The following is a 19,847-nucleotide window of genomic DNA, read 5'->3' on the forward strand; positions in this document are numbered from 1 at the left end:
AAAATTAATTAGGAGACATAATATGGTGACACATGACAAAAGGAGAATAAAATATGCATTAATTAATAGGTCTAATAAGATGGCACATGTCAAAAGGAGATTAAAATTACTCTTTTATTAGAATAGGGATTACAAACTATTTTAGTATTTATAAATCTGGTACCAAAAATTATATAAATTTTCCCCGATAGAGGCAAATTATAATCTGAATAGAGTAATTTACAAATTTGACTCAGGTAACGTCAAAGCTAGGTACTTTTGACGTTATTTTTAATCTTCAAAGAACGTTTACCTATTGTGATCATCCTTAATAATTAACGTAACATATTTACTGAACTTTACAAAAAATATGTTTTCTTTTGTTTCTTTGTAATTTAATTATGTTTGTTTGTTGTATGTTGTTCAAATCTATCCTATTTATAAATTATAATGGCTGATTCTTGAATTTTAAGAGCTACAATACTTCTAACATTATATTAACTCTTCTAAAAACATCTCCAAACACATATTATTTTTACATTTCATTTAAAATAAAGTTTAGAGGGTTCATCTCCAACTTCACTCAATGTAAAAATAAAATATGTAAGAGATTGTATAGTTTATACTCTAAATTTAAAGTGTCATTATTTATTCCTTTATTTTTATATTTATTTTTATAGAGTGTCAAATATAGTTGAGTTTGAATATTTACTCTATTTCATACTCTATAAATAGACTGTAATGACAAAAACATAGTGATGTTGGAGATGCACTAATACTCTGCCACAAACTAACAGATCTAATATTCACGTTTAATGCCCCATATTCAAATATTCGATCCTAGATTTTATTATGGCACATGCTCGCTAAGGGGTTGTTTGTTTCACCTCTTAATGATTCCATTAAGAATCAAACATCTGAAACGGTGAGATTCAAAGTGTTTGATTGTTTTTATTCATGGTTCCAAATGACCGGAGGTGTGACCTGCACAAGATCAAACTGCAAGCTTTATGAGTTATGACAATTTCAAGGGGTGACTTAATGCAACAAAATTTTATATATAAAAACAATAGAAAACACGTTATTATAGATTTATATAAAATTAAATTAATGCCCGCGCGTTACGCATGTTAAAAAATCTTGTTAAAATATTGAAAAATATATGTTTAAAATCATTATGTTATTGAACTTTAACATAATAATTTTTACACTGATTTTATATATGAAATCTCAACTATTTTGCACAATATTATTCTATGAATTTTATCGGCTGCTTGCACATAAATAAAACTAAATATAGTTTTCGATTTAGTGTTATTTTTAACAATTGTTACGAACGATTAATTTAAAATTTTACTTACATTTCCATCTTTTAATTTCAGTCATGGTGTTATTTAAAATACAATTCATTTTTAGGTAACATTATGTAATTTATAGTTTGATATTATCATTATTTATAACTAAATATAGTTCTCGATTTAGTGTTATTTTTAATAATTGTTACGAACGATTAATTTAAAATTTTACTTACACGACCATCTTTTAATTTCAGTCATGGTGTTTATTTAAAATACAATTCATTTTTAATTAACATTATGTAATTTATAGTTTGATATTATCATTATTTATAACTATTGTTCATTAATTTTAAAACCACTTACTATTAATAAATTAAATTTTTTTTTTAAGAACCACTTGTTATTATTGTTAAAATGATAAATATATAACCATTTACATTTTAAAATAAGACTTGCATGAGAAATAGGGCATGCCTGCCCATAATTTTTGGTTGATTGTTTATTTAAAACAACACAAAACAAACAGTCATATATAACATATTTAATTAAATATTATCCATATTACCCTATATAACATGTATTGATCTAATTTATTTTATTTTTACTTCTTTCGATTAGACTAATTTCCGAAACTAATTTTTTTTTCTAGGTTTTCTTTTTATAACATCCGATAATAAGGTTTTTAAAAAGTAAAAGAATAAAAAGGTATTTGATGTGTGACACTAACGAGTCTAGAATATAAAACCATGTGGTTTCCTAACCAAGTTCAGTTGGTCAAATATAAGCATGGTTTGAAAACAGGACCTGACAGGTTTGACCGGTTGAATCAGGAACCGATGAAGTTGTCGATTTTCTTTTATCTCAAATGACCGCTTGTTGGTAAACCACTATGAGCCAGACCGTTTAGACCTTGAAACCCGGTTTCTATAAATATATGTATTAAATTTTTAAAAACAATTGTAGAAGCCAATTTAAAATAACAAGGCACCCCGACTAATCGGCTTTTAATTCGTTAGCTGAGTCATAGCCGCCAAGCACAAATATACTTCAAAGTTTTCTCTCATCTTTTTACTTATAAGACATCATCTTTCACATATTTCATTTGGTTGGTTGGCGTGGGACTAACTATAGGTCGTAATCATATAAATTTTCTATACATGTCTCTTCTTCTTTTAACTAATACATTTCTTTTTCTATCTTTTTATTTCCAACACAAGATAGGTTCTTTAATTTTTCAAGGCAAGTCATAATTTTTTGGATATAAAATATCTAGTAATTGTTAACAATTGTGGTGGGCCAAAGGACCCACCTTCCCATATACTAAAATCTTCATTGATGTGAGATTCTTTTCGAGGAAATTGTAATGTGTTAACAAATTTGTATTTGAAATGATTTAAACTAATATTCATATTATATAGATTATAATCATCAAATATGAATAAATAATACTAAAAGTATTAGATTATATTTTTATAAATAATTAGCTACAACAATATTTTTTAAATACAAATTGGATTAATTTGTTATCAAGATTATTTATAGATGCCTAGAAAATATATGCAAGATAATTTATAGATTAAATTGTTACACAAATTGGATTATTTGAAATTTTTTCAAAAAAAGTAGTTTAATGTTTTAGAAAAAGATGTTTTGCATGAAATTAAGGGGCAATTACTAAACTAACCATTTTCCTTAATTAATTTTCAGTTTTTAGCCAAAAATAAGCAATTAGGTGGAAATAGCCATTAAAACCTTAAACTTCGGATTGGTCTATAGTCAACGTGCCTTTGACTACGGTCAAAGGTTGTTTGACTACAGTTTTAGTGGGCCGCATACGGTTTGGTGGGTCGGCTACTGTTTTGCGGCCCGTTGACCTATAATATATAATGTTGTAATTTTTTTTCTCATTTTGTGTTTGTTTTAAGTCCGGAGTTATCTCTCAATGAAGCCTTCAAACAACAATCAAGTGTGTTTCCGAATCTAAAACTTTTTTTTATCTTGTTTATTAGGGGTATGGCAGTATATGCGTTTTTTTTTTGTTTATCTTGTTTATTAGGGGTATGATAGTATATTGCTAATTTTTCGCTAAAAACTGAAAATTAATTAGGGAAAATGACCAATTTAGTAATTGCTTTTAAAATTAATATAAAAAGAAAAAAAAATGAAAGATTTTTAATTTTTTATATAAGAAAAATTAATAATTATTATTTCCTAGAAGATGTCTATAGAAACGTCTTTCCGTCGACATGTCTTTTTGGAGAAAAAAACACGCACATTTACATGTATGTGACCTTTTAAAAAACAAACGTTCCGCAAAAACATATACTTTAGATATTTTACGCCCACAAACATAAATACTCAATTTTTTTTCTCCAAAAAAGCAAACACGGTAAGCATATATGTGGTCTTTTAACAACGATAAAATAAGATCTTTTTAACCAACCATTTTAAAAAACAAACGTTCCCAAAAAAAACATATACTTTATATTTTACACCTACAAACATAAATACACATTTTTTTTTTATTCCAAAAAAGCAAACACCGTAAGAGGCTAACGGGGTTTAGGTCAAAGTGACACAAAAAGTCTTGTAGAGTTGCTGAATTGCTGGATTATCAGGGCAACATTCTCTCTGCGCCCCTTTTTATCTTTCCAAGTCTATACTTTTATCAAATCGAATTTGGGTTTTTTTGAACCTTACAACTTCTTTCAAGGGTTATCTGAATTTTACGTTTCATCTATCAATTTCAACGGAATTGGGGGTTTTCCTTAGTTGTTTTTATATAACTCCGTCTTCAGTTCATCATGGTTTCAGATATTCATACAGATTAAGCGTAGCTTAATTGGAGTTCATCACTTGAATTTCTTTGTACCCATCCAAGATCGTTTGTCGGTAAGATTTTCTCATTTTCCCCCTTTTGATGTATAAATTTCGCTTTTGACTGGCGCTTTATTAGTTTCGTTCTAGAATGAAATTTGGGTTCTAAACCTAGAAAATTCGCTTTAGAAGATTATCAGAGAAAGTATTTGGAATAAAATTGTAATAATTTTATAAATTTTAGTCAACCCATTAGTTAAGCTTTACATTTATAGTTGATTTTTTTAGATTCATAGTGAATTTTGTAGTTATAGAGCATCATATGCTTCAATGTAACCATTTGTTGCCTTTTCTCAAATCAAGAATTATGAATATGATCTTGGATGGTGCCAGTTTTCAATAATCAAGCCCACTAAATTATGGATCATCACAATTGTTGTTGAAAGTTTATGTAGTAACTATTAATTACATGGTGATCAAGATCTACGAATTTGTAATGATTTGAAAAGGGTATATGGCCTTGTTTTTGAGTTATCCATTACTAAGATGATAAAGCAGAAAACATGAATTTATTTATGGTTTTGTTCAGTCACGGGTGCCAGCCATGGAAACAAAGATTTCTCCCCCGGCTCCTTGGACAGCTAAATATGGAATTGAATTCCGTCCGTTTGGCAACCAAGCACTCCATGGAATGGAATCTCTTTTCCGATCCGGTTCATATGTTTTCCTCTTGCAATTTTGTTTTTTTTGCAGATACATCAAGATTCAACCATGAGTCGCTCAGAGGGACCTCACCGAGGATTTCTCCCAATTGGGAATCCCTTCAAGATGATGATGCCCAAAACCTCTCATCTCCCATCAACATTCCTAACTGCATTCGAGAAAAATCTGGCCAAAAGATTTCAACAATTAAAGCCAAATCATCCAAACGATGTCATCACCTTTTCATGGATGAAATCCGCGTTGTCTTCAATTTGTGATACACTTGATGACGTAAGAAAACTGATTGTAGATCTAGAGCTTCCAATATGCAGCTGGGATATAAAATGGGTGGATATGTATTTAGACAACAGTTTAAATTTACTTGATTTTTGCAGTGCTTTTGGAACCGATATCGTGAGGCAAAGATTCGGTTACGTGATGCTAAAATGTGCATTACTCGATCTTGATTCAGATAACCCACAAAAGCTAATGAAAGCATCTTCTTCACTTCATGAATGGAGACAATATCACAACTCTTATCACAACTCAAAGCTACAAGATTGTTGTGAAGTTATATCCAAGCTTGAACAAACACTCAACTTGCCCAAAATCAAGAACATACCCAAAGCCAAAGACTTGGTTCGAGCCATGTATGGACTCAAGGTTCAGACCATGCTCATCTTTTCCACATTCGTGGCTGCATTTTCAACTTTCCCTAGGGTTCTTGTTGAGTTGCAGGTTCCTAAACTGTATTTATGGCAAGAATCTTTTACAGAGTTGCAGGTGGTTGTCAATGCTGAAATCAAGAATGTATATAGTTCAAATGGGGTTTCTCCATTGATGGAGCTTCGAAGAATTGAGGAAAATGTGAAGAAGTTGTACCCTTTGCTTCATGATGGTTTGGGTGATGTTAAAGATGAAGTTTTTAAGAGTTATTGTTCTGAATTGATGGAGAATAATGAGAAGTTTTTGGTTGGGTTGGATGAGATCAAATCAGAAATGGATCGTTTTTTTAAAGTTGTGGTGAGTGGTCGAATGGCATTGTTGGATAATTTTCAACAGCAACCACCAAGGAGTGGGGTCCAACAGGTTAGAATGTGACTTCAAGGAATGTTTTTTTTATACTTTTGGTACATGTTTATATATTTATATGTTTTTTTCAGTCGATTATGTTGTAGAATTGTATGTGTTGTTTTTGTTGTTGGATTATTATATATGTTATAGTTAGCATTAAATTTGTATTTGTGTTTATGGGCAATGTGATATGGACTAGTTTATTTTCAACCAATTTATTTTTTTATAATTTAGATTTTTGTTTTAAAAAAAAAAAAGCAAAATATACTAAATTTGATGATTTTTTTTTTCATTTAAAAAAAAAATCAATATTAACATATTTTAATAATTAAATCGTCTATAGTTTGTGTAATTTTAGAAATAGTTCAAGTTGGTTACAAATATAATTTACTTTCATTAAAAGATTGTATCGATTTATGTTGTTGTTTGTTTTTTTGTTTTTTCTGAGTCAAAATGTCTACAGTCTGCAAACCTCTATAGTAGAAGAGGTGGACCAAACGTTTGTAGTCTGAAAGAATAAAATTGTTTGTTTTTTAACATCTGTAGAGTGTTAGAATAAACTAAAATCTAATTAAACTGATTTTTTTAAAAAACTTAAAAGAATTTTTCAATAGTTTTATGACTTTATTATAAATAATTAACAAATATAGATTAACTTTTATGTATTATTGTATAAAAAGTGAAAATAAAATTATAAGAATTATTGTATATATTTGATAAAAACCAACAAACTTTGATCGTAAAGTTATACTTAAACATTATAATTAAGAATAAAAGAATTTAACACATAACATGAATGAAAATAAACTTTGATTTTAAATAAAAATTTCAAAGTTTTTATTATACTTTTTCAGTTAAATCAATTAAAAATTAACCATAAATATTTTTCCTAAAAAATGAATGATGTTGCATTAAATAATGTTTTATAAAATTTGACACAAAAAATATAAGACAATATTATGATTTTTTTTATACTATATAAACAACTCTACCAACTATTATTGTAATTAAAAATTTATTTATAAATTTATCACAAATGTCATGATTGAGTTGTTGAATTTTTTTTTTCTTATTGTAACTTTTTTTTTCCAAATTATTTATCATAGATAAAGTTGGAATAAATATAAGTTCAAAAAAAACCATGTGTTTTTTAGGCTAGAAGATGTCTGAAGAGGTTTGAAGACTCTGGTCAATGCCTGCGCCAAAAAGATGACGTGTGCACAGACTTTTTTAGGTCTGCAGTCTTCAAAAAAACAAACAGTCTGCGAAACCTAATATCTATACGGTGCAGACGGAAGAAGCCAAGAAGATTTGCAGACAAAAAACAAACAACACCTTAGAATTTTCTTTTTACCGGATAGGATTTTTTGGACCAGACTTTCTTCAAATATATGATTTTTTTTTCTAATTTGATTTCATATTGACCTTTGTTTTTAATACCTCAAAAGTGTTTTTGAGAAAAGTCTTTATTGTCTTATACTTTTTTGGAAAATAAGTTTTTAAAAAAGTTTTTGAGTTATCTTTTGGTGGGAAAAGTTAAAATCAATAAGTTGGTTTTAGGGTAAGGGGTGTCCTACCCTTTTTATTTTACCGATGACCACGTTTGTTGATAAAGACACTATTGCAGTTTTTGCCGTCTGTAAAAAATATAAGGGTGTGGTAGTTTTGATTGCCGTCGACAAAACCCAAACAAACTTGACTTTTGTCATCGGTGATATTCCACCGTCGGCATTATTCCGCCGGTAAAACAAAGGGTGAGGGGCGGTGTTCACCGCCGGTAAAGGCTGCCATATAGGATTGACGACGGTGAAAACACTACCACACCCTACAACCTTAAAAAGTGTTTGACTTACATTTTTAGGGATAAAATGATCAAAAAAAGATAATTATTAGGGTAGTTGAAGGGGTATGTTTGTAATTTTCTAGTTAAAAAAACAAAAAACCATTAAAAAGCCAAGATTTTGTGGCTTTTTGAAACTCTCATGTGTTGCCTACCCAAAATACTGTTTGAAAAGCTCTTTTAACAATCCAAACACTTTTTTAGGTTATTGGCTTTTTTGAAAAGCCAATAAACTAATAAGTAAAAAGCTCTTTTAACAATCCAAACACTTTTTTTAGCTTATTGACTTTTTTGAAAAGCCAATAAGCTAATAAGCCAGTTTGAGAAACACTCCCCAACACCTACTAATTTGATATCATATTGACCATCATCTTAGAAATGATTTGATCATGACGTTTTGTTTTGGATTTGTCATTAAAATAAAATTGATCTAATTTTAATCTTTTTCTAATAGTTTTTCGATCCATCTAATTATATCTCAATCATAGGATCTTTGATGTACATTGATGCATACTAAAGCATGATCAGTTGTGGGTAGCACTGATAATCGTACATAGGGATGAGTTTTAGAACCGGACCGGTTCGGAACCGGAACCGGTTTTCCTATATTATAAGAACCGGGAACCGGACCGCCGGTTCTAGCACCAGTTCCGGTTCCGGTCTCGGTTTTTCGGTTATTTTTCAAACTAGAACCGGTTAAAATATTATAGATGATATGTTTTCTTCCGGAGCTTGTAAATGACTGAATATTTAACCAAATTATGACTTTTTACATTCTAAATTGAAGTACAAACACTAAATTATATGATGAAAAAAGAATCAAGTAATTCCGACTTTATATGAATGAGTTATGCGCATTTTAAAAGCGGGACAGATTCCAAAAAAAATGTTGAAACGCCATATGTAAGTTGGTCTTACATGTTGGAAAAAAAATTAAGTAATTCCGACGTCATATGAATGAGTTATGCATGTTTAAAAAAATGGAACAGATTCAAAAAAATAAAAAAAAAATGCTGAAATAGAAAAAACGCAGTATCTATATTCTTTCTTTCGAGGCATGTTTCTTATTCAATATCTAACCAAAACATATGTTTGTACTGTCAAAAATGAATTACAAACTCCAAATTACATGTTGGAAAAAAAATCAAATAATTTCGATTTTATATGAGTGAGTTATACACATTTTAAAAATCGGGAAAATTGTCAAACCGGTTCCGGTTTTCATAAAAATGGAGAACCGGTAACCAGACCTTGTTACCAATTCCGGTTCCGGTTCAGGTCCGGTTCCGGTGGTCCTAATGCTCATCCCTACATGTGGCACACATAATTTTAAGGGTAGTATGTCAGGAAAATTTTGAGGGGTAGCCGGTAACCCCTAGGTTCGCCGAGCATTACTCTTTGGTATCTAAATGTCTTTTACGATTTCCATCTTGAGTGAGGTGTTCCACAAGGAATATTTCCTTGAAACTGAAGTGATTTTAAGTTGGATAAAGAATGGAAAGAGCTTACATCACAATATAAGGATCATTAGCCATTGCTTGTGAATTATCACATAGTACATGCGACATATCGAGTTACCAAAATGTTTCTCCTTGAGTTATACACCATTATTAATAAAAACGTTGACACTAAAGAATTTTTTCTTATCAAATTTTCTGGTTAATCGATGTTTCACAGTATCACAAACACTTCAAAGTTCAAACAAAGAAAATGATACAACAAACTGATATCAGAGCATGTTGAGTCGAACCCTATGATTTGACGAGTCAAAGGAGAAATTTTGATATGCTGCCAAGTATGTTGACTAATGGTCTCAACGTGTGTTTGCGTGGATGATCTCAGTGTGGTGTTTTGAAGATTTGTCAGCGTGACTGAAGATATGTACGCTACAACGTACTGACTGTGATACTTCGTGATAAGGATCATATGTTATCAAAATCAAGATAAAGTTTTCAAGATTAACATAGAAGACTCCCTGATAGATCTCTTCAGGGATGGAATTGGACGACATACCTAGACCCGAGTATTTATGTTAGGATTTATCCTCATATGTCTTCCATGTTCTTGTAATCGGTAATTTCTTTGTGAAAGGATCTCTCAGAGTGTGTTCTTGTAATCACAAACCCAAAATCCATTTGGCACACTTGGGTATTTTTTTTCTAGTGAATAATGTCTGGAAGGTTATTCAAGAACATAGGGATAGAGTTCCATGGTTCAAGTTCGTCTCATCTCACCAATCTATTACGAGCCACACATTTGTTCTTTGGCTTGTTATAATCTGGAAACTCAAGACCCAAGACAATACAAAGACGGGAGCAAATCAAACAACTTCTTTGTGGATATTTGTAACGACACAATGAATACACACGACTGTTGAAAGTTATACTTTTTAACCTTTCAACTAAACTTAGAATGGTAAAGTTGTTTGGGTTTTGGGTTTTTGGAGCAGAAAATAAAAAATCTTGAGGAATGTTTTCTTTTTGCTAGTTGTGTTTTTTGCTAGACATGAGAATCCATTTAGATTGCAATGAAAAATTGCTCCATGTTTTTACGGCGAATCAAATTGATCGGTTATGGTGAAGTTTTACATAAACGTAGCAGATAAACGAGTAACAAAGTATGCCGCAACCCCTTTTTGGATGACAAAACAAATTCTTTTAAAAACATCCATAGAACTTATGGTCATAACATTACTATACATGATCCATTGGACTATTGAGGAGCTCCACAACATCCGACGTAAGTAAACTGAAAGTAGAAAATGCAAAAGGTATAAAGGCTCCCCTCCACAAGGCCAACTAATTACCAATTGAGCCAAAAACTTTATCTAAAATGTGAGTATTTATATTGATAAAAAGTTAAAAACAAATATATTCACCGGAAAAGGTAACTCATTTATTCTAAGCAATAAGCTATGCTATGCTGGTTTGTACATCTTGCAAAGGATGGTTGCACTTGTACACCGTCTTAGATTTTGCAATGTCAGTCCTTGTCCACAAAAGAACTTTCATCATGCATTCAAATTTCAGTCCTTGTCCACAAAAGAACTTCACCAATAACGGAAACTGAAGAAATATGAGATTGAATAGGAGAATGTGTGATTTTTTAAAATGTGAGTGTTTATATTGGTAAAAAGTTAAAAATAAATAAATAATTTTGACTAGTTAATGTTCAAAAAGGAAGAGAGAAAAGAAAATCAGACATGGTTAATTAAGATACCAGTGTGTCTTCATTTCGACGGTACCAATGTTTCGACGGATCCGTTACATTGATGGTACTGCCTTTCGCATGGCCAAATGTAAGATTTTAATTTTTAATGCACAGTGAAGACAAGGACTGACATTTAATGCATGATGAAGTTGTTTTGTGGACAACAACTGACATTGCAAAATCTAAGACGATGTACAGGTACAACCATCCTTTGCAAGATGTACAAACCAGCATAGCTTATTGCTTAGAATAAATGAGTTACCTTTTCCGATGAACAATATAGCTGGCAAATGTACAGTTTTCATTGAATGATGTACAATTCCATATGATGACAAAAAAAGACTTACTTTACCTTCTTCCTCGTTCCTCAAATCAAAAAATAGCTGGCAAATTGGCCCACTACCCCATCACTCGCATGCAAAATCCACTTTCTTTTGCAAATACCAATCTCGTTATTTTGATTTAGGCTTTATTTGTACAAAAGGATCCCCACCCAAGAAGGTACAAATGATTCAGCCAAGAGTACAACCTACGTAACCTAAATGAAAGCGTAACACATGAAAGAATACTAATTGAATTAATATGTGAATAACATTACATACATATGTGTGGTCCAATAGTGATGTAACTTTAGGCCTTTAAACAGTTAAAACATATAAAAAACAATAGTTATTATCTACTACGATTGTCGTCTCTATGAAAGAGCAAGTCATCAGCCTCAAGCATGTGAATAACGTGTCCCATTTTGGGTCTTTTTTGTGCATCTGGATCTACACACCGAAGAGCAACCAAAAGTATACGTTTTAACGCTTTTGAAGATGGTATTTCGGGTAACTTTGGATCCACCACATCTTCAGCTTTTCGGTTTCCCACCATTGTCTTCAACCATTCCACTAAATTCACCTGCAATAATAAAGTATCAGTATCAGTACCAGACACAGTCTATGGTCATTTATCTGTCATGTCATGAGGCTGGAGATCTATGAACTAACCTCTCCTTGAGGTCGAGCATAATCAACGGGACTTCTTCCGGAAATGATCTCCATAATTAGTACCCCGAAGCTATATACATCACTCTTCTCGTTTAACATACCCGTGCAAGCATACTCTGGTGCAACATATCTAACAATTGGTAGTAATTATTTTTTTGGACAACAAAAAACATGAGAAATTGTAGTGAAATGGATAAAGAAAAGGATTTATGTAAAATTATGAAGAAAATTACCCGAAAGTTCCCATTACACGAGTCGTAACATAACTGCTTTCGGAACATAACAGCTTGGCAAGACCAAAATCGGAAACTTTAGAATTCCATTGACGATCGATTAATATGTTGCTCGATTTTATGTCCCGATGGACCACTTTTGGTTCGAGACCCTCGTGAAGATACGCCAAACTGTAAAAAAAAGTACAAATATAAACATTTGTTTCTACAAAAGGGTTATTTTAACAGTCTAACAGGTACACAGTGGTCAGCTAGATGGCTGACATAAGGGCCCACTGTCCATAAGGAGTCAAATCCACATTAGAATTGAAACTCTCACAATGCAACTTCCAGGACTTAAAAAACCCTTGACCAAGTTTCGAAAATGACGGATTTACCCTTTTGCGGTTCCCAAAATGATGTTCATGCGGATAGCCCAAGTTAACGGGCTAACATCTCCAACCTCCCCGTGAAGCCATTGGTCCAAATTCCCGTTATCTACATACTCATAAACGAGCATCCTATAAACAAAGATAATATGAGAATTGATTCATAATGTTTGATGTGATTATTATGATTTATGCAATTAGATAATATAAAATTGTTACCTGTAGGCTCCCTCAACACAATATCCTAGCAAGCGAACAAGATTTTTGTGTCTTACACGCCCGATTGCATCCACCTCTACTTTGAACTCTCTCTCAGCTTGACCCCTGATGTTTAATCATTCCATTAAAAAAAAAATCAAAAATAAAAAAGAAAACTGATAAAACCATGTTTATTTAAGGGAAAAAAAAATAGTGCACAATCAATTATCGAATTGTTGGTAAACAGTAGCTAAAAATTTCTAATTATTGATGCTATACTCAGCTGAAATTTGAATTTAATTCTTATAAAGGCATCATTGATTGCTACCTTTGAAAGAAAAAGACACAATTGATACGACTGTTGAAGAACAACATGAACATCATATCAGAGATTACCTTGATAAAGTCCAATATATTTGGACCTTAAATTATGACTAATGAAGAAGAATCACGATTGAATGCATTGGTTATCTAATTACGGGCAATCGTGAAACAGAATTTTGATTTTTTGCTAACATGATTAACTGTAAAATCTAATTTAGAGATGATAAGGTGATAGTAATGTAATTACCTGTTATTTAACAAGTTTTTGACTGCAACACGGGTATCATCCCCCAACACACCGCTATAAACGATGCCATAACCACCTTCTCCGATAACATTTTCATCGGAAAGTCCATTCGTCGCCGCTTCAAGCTCCCGGAGCGTGTACCACCGGCCCCATCCTAGATGCGAAACCTCGGGCAAAGAAGGCACACTACTGCCACCACCACACGACGGCGTTTCGATACTTGTTGCTCTACTCTCACCGCTCGACTGCCGATCGGAGAAAACCACCCGGTGCTCCAACTTCCCTAAATCGATTTGAATCTCCGCCACAGGTGGACGGTGATCCACCGCCGCTATTGCGTCATGATGGACGATCTCTTGTATATCCTTTGACACAGCGGGGGTTAGGGTTTGGGTTTGTTCAAATTTCTTCTTTCTTTTATTCGACGGAGAGTTTCGTCGGCGAGAGGTTATACAGAGGGAGAGAAGAAACAGTAGGAGAACAATGATAACTCCGACGAAGATTCCGACGACGACCCATAGCCTAAGACCGAATATCGAGGTGGGTTTTGAGAGCTCGCTGTTTATAAACGCTTTATCATACAGCGACATTCTGATACTGTTAGAACGTAATTATGCAAGCAACGGAACATGTGTTCTGGTTAGCCGGAAAATAATGTCTCCGGCGATTATGCAATATTTTTCCGACAAGTCTTGTACTCTTGTCTTCGGTCTTCAGACTCTTCACTAAATGAGTAAACTGCGTTTCTCTCCTTTCTCTACAAATAAGGGCTTAAGTTGGTTTAATTACACCTTTTACCCCTTTGTTACATAAATTGCCATGTAAATGACCGTTAGATAATTAATAATTTAAATATTAATTTGAGTTAGCTTAATGGGAAAAATATGTCAAGTAGTCGATGTCTTGATGATCATATTTTTGTTTTCAGTAAAAATAACGGATAGCTGGTATATATAATTGGAAGTTGGTATATATAAATAGATACCAGATAGTTGTATTTTTTTTATTTATATATAAATATTGAATAAAAGTAGTTGTTAATTTTTAAATATATAAAGTTATATAAAAATCAAAGATTTTAAATTTTAAAAATCTATTTGAAATAGTTTTATATTTTTTATTTAAAATAAAAACTAAAAGCATCTATTATTAAATGGAAATTTTAGTTTTCTTGAGATTTTTCCTTAAAAATAAAATTTTTAAAAACTCCGTATCAAAGACGTCCATTATCTGATTTGAGACAAATCATAAATTTTTTTGAATTAAATCGGTTGTAATTTTGCTAATAAAAAGCGATGGCGACAAATTATAGCTATGCAAAACGTATACCATTAGCCAAATTAGATGGAGACAACTTGCCTCCTTAATTAGGTATACATCTACCAACGGATTCCATAGTAGAACTAATTTATTTGTTTTTTTATAAATAAAACACCAACTCAATTAATTATAATTCGACTTGATGATACATGTGATTAATATTATCATAAATCAAATAACCATCTCTGCGTTACATTATATTTCCTTTATTTTGCATAAGAGAAATTAAATATCCTCCTACTTATTGTTCCTACAAATTTTCTTACCTAATTAAATAGTGACATGTGTAACATTTAATGCTCAATTAATGATATTTTAGCATATAAATATGTCACATGTCATTATTTCATTGGATACGAGGATTTGTAGGAAGAAAAATAGGAGGATATTTAATTTCTCTTTGCATAATCAAAGATTATTCGTCCCCTCAAAATAAATTATAAAAGAAAAGAGCACTTTGTTTATATCATTTGAAACCCATAATCTTTTTCCATGCAAAGCTTTTATTGCTACATTTATTTCTTTGTTTATTAACAATTAATATAATATATTTTGATGATTTTTTATTCTAGTTATTTGATTATTAATAAAAAAAATATTTTTTATATTAATGTGCAACTTGATATGTAGTATAATAAAAGAAATTATCTTCAGATCTTTTATTTTTCTTAGAAAAAGACCTTTATATTTTCGGAAAAAAGCTCATGTTCGTATGGCTATCTTTTCTTTTTAATCCACACCAAAAAAAGATATATGTTAAAATAATACGTTAGGATGGAAATCTTAGTAAGTCATACATATTGGATTAGGTGTCTAAACACATAATTATAATAGGTAGGTGCTTGATTTGATAGTGACATGGTCCTTTTGGGTTGCATCCACACTGACAACTGCACATGATGACTATTGAAGAAAGAGGCTGAGTTTATTATTTGGAATAATAAAATGGTGCATAAAAATAATTTATTAATATATTATAAGAATAATATATTAATTAGAAATCATATTATTAATTAGTATTTAATCAGAAATTAATTTGGAATAAATTTCGAGATTAAAGGAACTGATTAAAAGTGCAGGGGCTGTTTTGCAATTATTTGATAGTTGTGGTTTTAGACCATTGGATCACCCTTATTAGGGAGGGCCGAAAATCCCTAGAAGGTTCTAGAGATTTTCGTCCAAACCCTAAGGTAAGGGAGTACATGGACTTGCTTAGGCCCTAAGCTAAGGGATTAGGGTTTCTACCTCAAAACCCTAGCTAGCCTCAAGTATAAATAGAGCCTCTTGGCCTCTTGAATTCGGGCACCTCATTGAAACCCTAGAAGAGCCGAATTTCTAAGCAAGTGACTCATCTCTCCTCTCTCTCATATTCATCCTCTCGACCTAGTGTGTTTGTGAGCCATTAGAGGTACTACGTTTGTGGTACTTGTTCTCAAAAGCAAGGATCTTCAAGAATTGGTTGTTATTACTATATAACAACAAAGGTATGTGTTCTAATCTTTTTATTCGAAATATTAGATGCATATTAGGGTTTTATATTTTGTGTTCAATGATTGTATGTCTAATAGAGAAAATATAGATTCAATCTAGGGTTGTATGCACACATAGGATTGTTTGTGTAAAACCCATCAGTGGTATCAGAGCATTTGATTTTCTTTCAATTAGATTTGATACAATAGATTGAACTTGACAAAATTAGGGTTTATGGCATTTGAACCCTAGGGATTGGATTTTTCGAAATTAGGGTTTCTAAACCGTAGTTTCGAAACTTGGTTAGGGTTTTTGAACCCTTTCCTTTGACCCTTATGATTTCGATTTTTAGGGTTTGCTAACCCTAGAATTTTCGAAAATGCCTTCCCCAATATTAGATTTCAAAAATCTAGGGGATAAAGAGATTATGTTAAATTATTTATTTAATTTAATGGATAATCCTTATGAGATTTAATAATTTAAAGTAATTGTTTAATTTTGGATAATTATTAAATCAAGGTTTTTAATATTTAAAGTTTTCAATTAAAAAGTATTAATTTCAAAAAATTTAAATAAGATTAAAAACCCAAGTATTTTAAATGTTTAAAATACACCCTTATACTATATAAAATTAAAAGTCTAATATTATATATGTATATGAAAATTCAGTCTTACCGTTAGTAGGCCTCATTCACAAAGCTAGTCTATAAGGGGTGTTTAAAGAAGCAACCTATAAAATGACCGCCACTGGGTATCCATTCTTACCCACCGCACTCTTAACTAGTGCAAGGTCGTTAGCCGAACGGGTAGGATAGGACATTAAATCCTCATTAATAAGTATAATGAAAAATATAAAGTAACTAATTTTTTTTTTAAAATTCCCAATCTTAGTTACTTTAGGAAAATGTGAATTTGATGCTAATCAATGAAATTGCACATTTCACCTTGTCAAGTCGTTAGCGGAGCGTGTGTGGTTAACCGGCACACTAACTTGGACTAACAAGGGTGGAAATGGGTAACTCGTAAATTATCACATATCAATGGAGCGTGTGTGGTTAACTGGCACATTGATTAGGTGGTAAATGACATCGAGAGTACCAAACTAATTTGCATGGTTATTCACACCTTATCGGTGATCCTCGGTATCCCAGTCACAAATTTGAAGTGCATAATCGAGATTAAACATGCCATTGAATAGTTCAATGAATCTCAAAGGATCTTGGAATTTCATTTAATAAAACCTAATTTATTAAAATTTCGTTTATCGTGGTGAAATTGGTAAATCGTCATTTACCTACCTTCAAATAATTTACAATTGGATTACTACATCATTCCTATGGTGTACATGCAAACCCTAATAGCATTTGGATCTAATTTGTCTAATGAACATGCAATTGAATATCCAAAGCTATAAACCCTAGATCTAGCATACAACTAATCATATTAACATAAAATAGGGTTTAGATCTAACCTCTGATTGTTATATAGTAATAACAATCTATTCCTTGGCTTCATAAAGCTTAGTGCCTCAAGTGTTGCACCTCTAATGGAGTCACAAACACCACTAAGCAACTAGATGAAGAAGAAAGAGAATGAGAACTCCAAAAACGTCCAAAAACCCTCTTGAAAAGGTTGGCCACGTTTTTGGGTCTCAAGGGGCCTTTAAATAGGTAGGCAATTAGGGTTATCTAACAAGGAAACCCTAATTTGACTGCTTAAGCCCTAAGCAGCCCATGGACCCCTTCTGGAACATGCCTTGAACGAAAATCATATGGGCTTCCCATAGATTTCGTCCAACCTATATTCCAAGGTGATCCATAGCCCAATTCCAATTAGCTTATAATTACAATTCCAGTCTGTGACAACCATCAAATTTCGGTCAAGTCAAAGTCAAACAAACTCAACTAGTCAAACCGGTCAACTCCATTAACCCTTGTATGATAGGGTTTACGTCATGTAATCACTGTACAATTCGCTATTTTAATGAGAAAACATCATTTGGAAAGTTCATGTGTTTGATTTTCCTTAACCTTAATAGTGCTAAACAATGAACCAAAGCGATAAAACACTATTGCACAATCATCGGGATTGTGTAGGACACTAAATCATGGCTTAACGGGGTCTATGGACCTTGCGTTGCGAAGCCGGACACTCAAAAAGATCACAAACGAAACCTCTCTCAATCCCATTCAAACCCTACTCAAGATTACTTGACGCTAATATGATCAAAACCCATACACTACGATATAAATTGACGTTAATAGCAACATAGTATAGTACAACGTTATAACTATAATCAAATTAAATTATGATACCATATTAAAATCAAATCAAAGTATAATGCTCTAATTAAATTAAAAGAATCAAACTTGAATGCTATAATTAAACTTCAAATCAAAGTAGATTGTTATAATCAAATCATAACCTATCTTTTATAAAACTCCATTTTTATAAACTTTACATTAAATTTTATAAAACTCTGATGTGACAACCATCAAATTTCGGTCAAGTCAAAGTCAAACAAAGTCAACTAGTCAAACCGGTCAACTCCATTAACCCTTGTATGATAGGGTTTACGTTATGTAATCACTGTACAATTCGCTATTTTAATGAGAAAACATCATTTGGAAAGTTCATGTGTTTGATTTTCCTTAGCCTTAACAGTGCTAAACAATGAACCAAAGCGATAAAACACTATTGCACAATCATCGGGATTGTGTAGGACACTAAATCATGGCTTAACGGGGTCTATGGACCTTGCGTTGCGAAACCGGACACTCAAAAAGATCACAAACGAAACCTCTCTCAATCTCATTCAAACCCTACTCAAGATTACTTGACGCTAATAGGATCAAAACCCATACACTACGATATAAATTGACGTTAATAGCAACATAGTATAGTACAACGTTATAACTATAATCAAATTAAATTATGATACCATATTAAAATCAAATCAAAGTATAATGCTCTAATTAAATTAAAAGAATCAAACTTGAATGCTATAATTAAACTTCAAATCAAAGTAGATTGTTATAATCAAATCATAACCTATCTTTTATAAAACTCCATTTTTATAAACTTTACATTAAATTTTATAAAACTCTATTTTTATAAACTTTACTTTAAATTTTATAAAACTCTTATATTAATTATGTAAAAGATTCTTGTGTTAGTGGGAAATTATGAAGACCACCAAAAGCAAAAAAATTACTCCCATGGTCTCCCACTCTCACCTCCCATCCACTTTCCTTTCCTTTTTCTCCCAACACATTATTCTCTTCACCACTTAAACCTTCTCTATTCTTTCTCTCACTCTCAATCTCGAAATTCATCCAAGAAATACTCATATTCCAGCCAAGAACAATCTATTATACTCAAATCTTCATCCCTCTTGAAGCATTCATCAAGGTATGTTGTTAAAAGTTTCAAATTCATACAAGAAACAAATTAAATCCACCAAAATATCTAAAACTCATTTTATGCATAAACCTGATTTTTCTCAGAATCCCATCAATAAAATAAGAAGTTCTGGAAATTTTCAGAAAATAACTTATTTTTATTGAATTACTATAATTATTGCAATAAAGTAGGGCAATAATTCACATAAAATACTTTTTGCATTCAATAAATTCTGAGAAAATTCTGGGGTGACCAATATATTGATTAAACATAATTTATGAAGTTTCATGCATTTATATTACTGTTTACTATTATTTATGATTTTATTGATTAATTAATAATGAAATATATAAAAAATACTTCCCATAGTCAC

The 19,847-nt window shown here is 31.6% G+C and overlaps 2 protein-coding genes across 2 annotated transcripts; one reads left to right on the plus strand and one right to left on the minus strand.

Annotated features, from left to right (window-relative positions):
* The first annotated feature begins 3,849 nt into the window (after nt 1–3,849).
* LOC145105080 (protein BPS1, chloroplastic-like) lies at nt 3,850–6,047 on the plus strand. Its single transcript, XM_079042219.1, has 2 exons — nt 3,850–4,169; nt 4,848–6,047. Exon 2 carries the CDS (start codon nt 4,866–4,868, stop codon nt 5,895–5,897), a length of 1,032 nt encoding a protein of 343 aa, XP_078898345.1. The 5' UTR covers nt 3,850–4,169; nt 4,848–4,865; the 3' UTR covers nt 5,898–6,047.
* A 5,431-nt stretch (nt 6,048–11,478) lies between these two features.
* On the minus strand, nt 11,479–14,047 carry LOC145105085 (Protein kinase superfamily protein). Its single transcript, XM_079042223.1, has 6 exons — nt 13,283–14,047; nt 12,733–12,837; nt 12,523–12,645; nt 12,146–12,316; nt 11,913–12,042; nt 11,479–11,823 (listed from the first exon to the last, which is right to left on the minus strand). Exons 1-6 carry the CDS (start codon nt 13,870–13,872, stop codon nt 11,593–11,595), a joined length of 1,350 nt encoding a protein of 449 aa, XP_078898349.1. The 5' UTR covers nt 13,873–14,047; the 3' UTR covers nt 11,479–11,592.
* Nucleotides 14,048–19,847: the final 5,800 nt, after the last annotated feature.

Source organism: Lactuca virosa, chromosome 4 (assembly GCF_052849685.1).
Source record: "Lactuca virosa cultivar CGN04683 chromosome 4, Lactuca_virosa_CGN04683_v6, whole genome shotgun sequence".
NCBI classification, from domain to species: domain Eukaryota; kingdom Viridiplantae; phylum Streptophyta; class Magnoliopsida; order Asterales; family Asteraceae; genus Lactuca; species Lactuca virosa.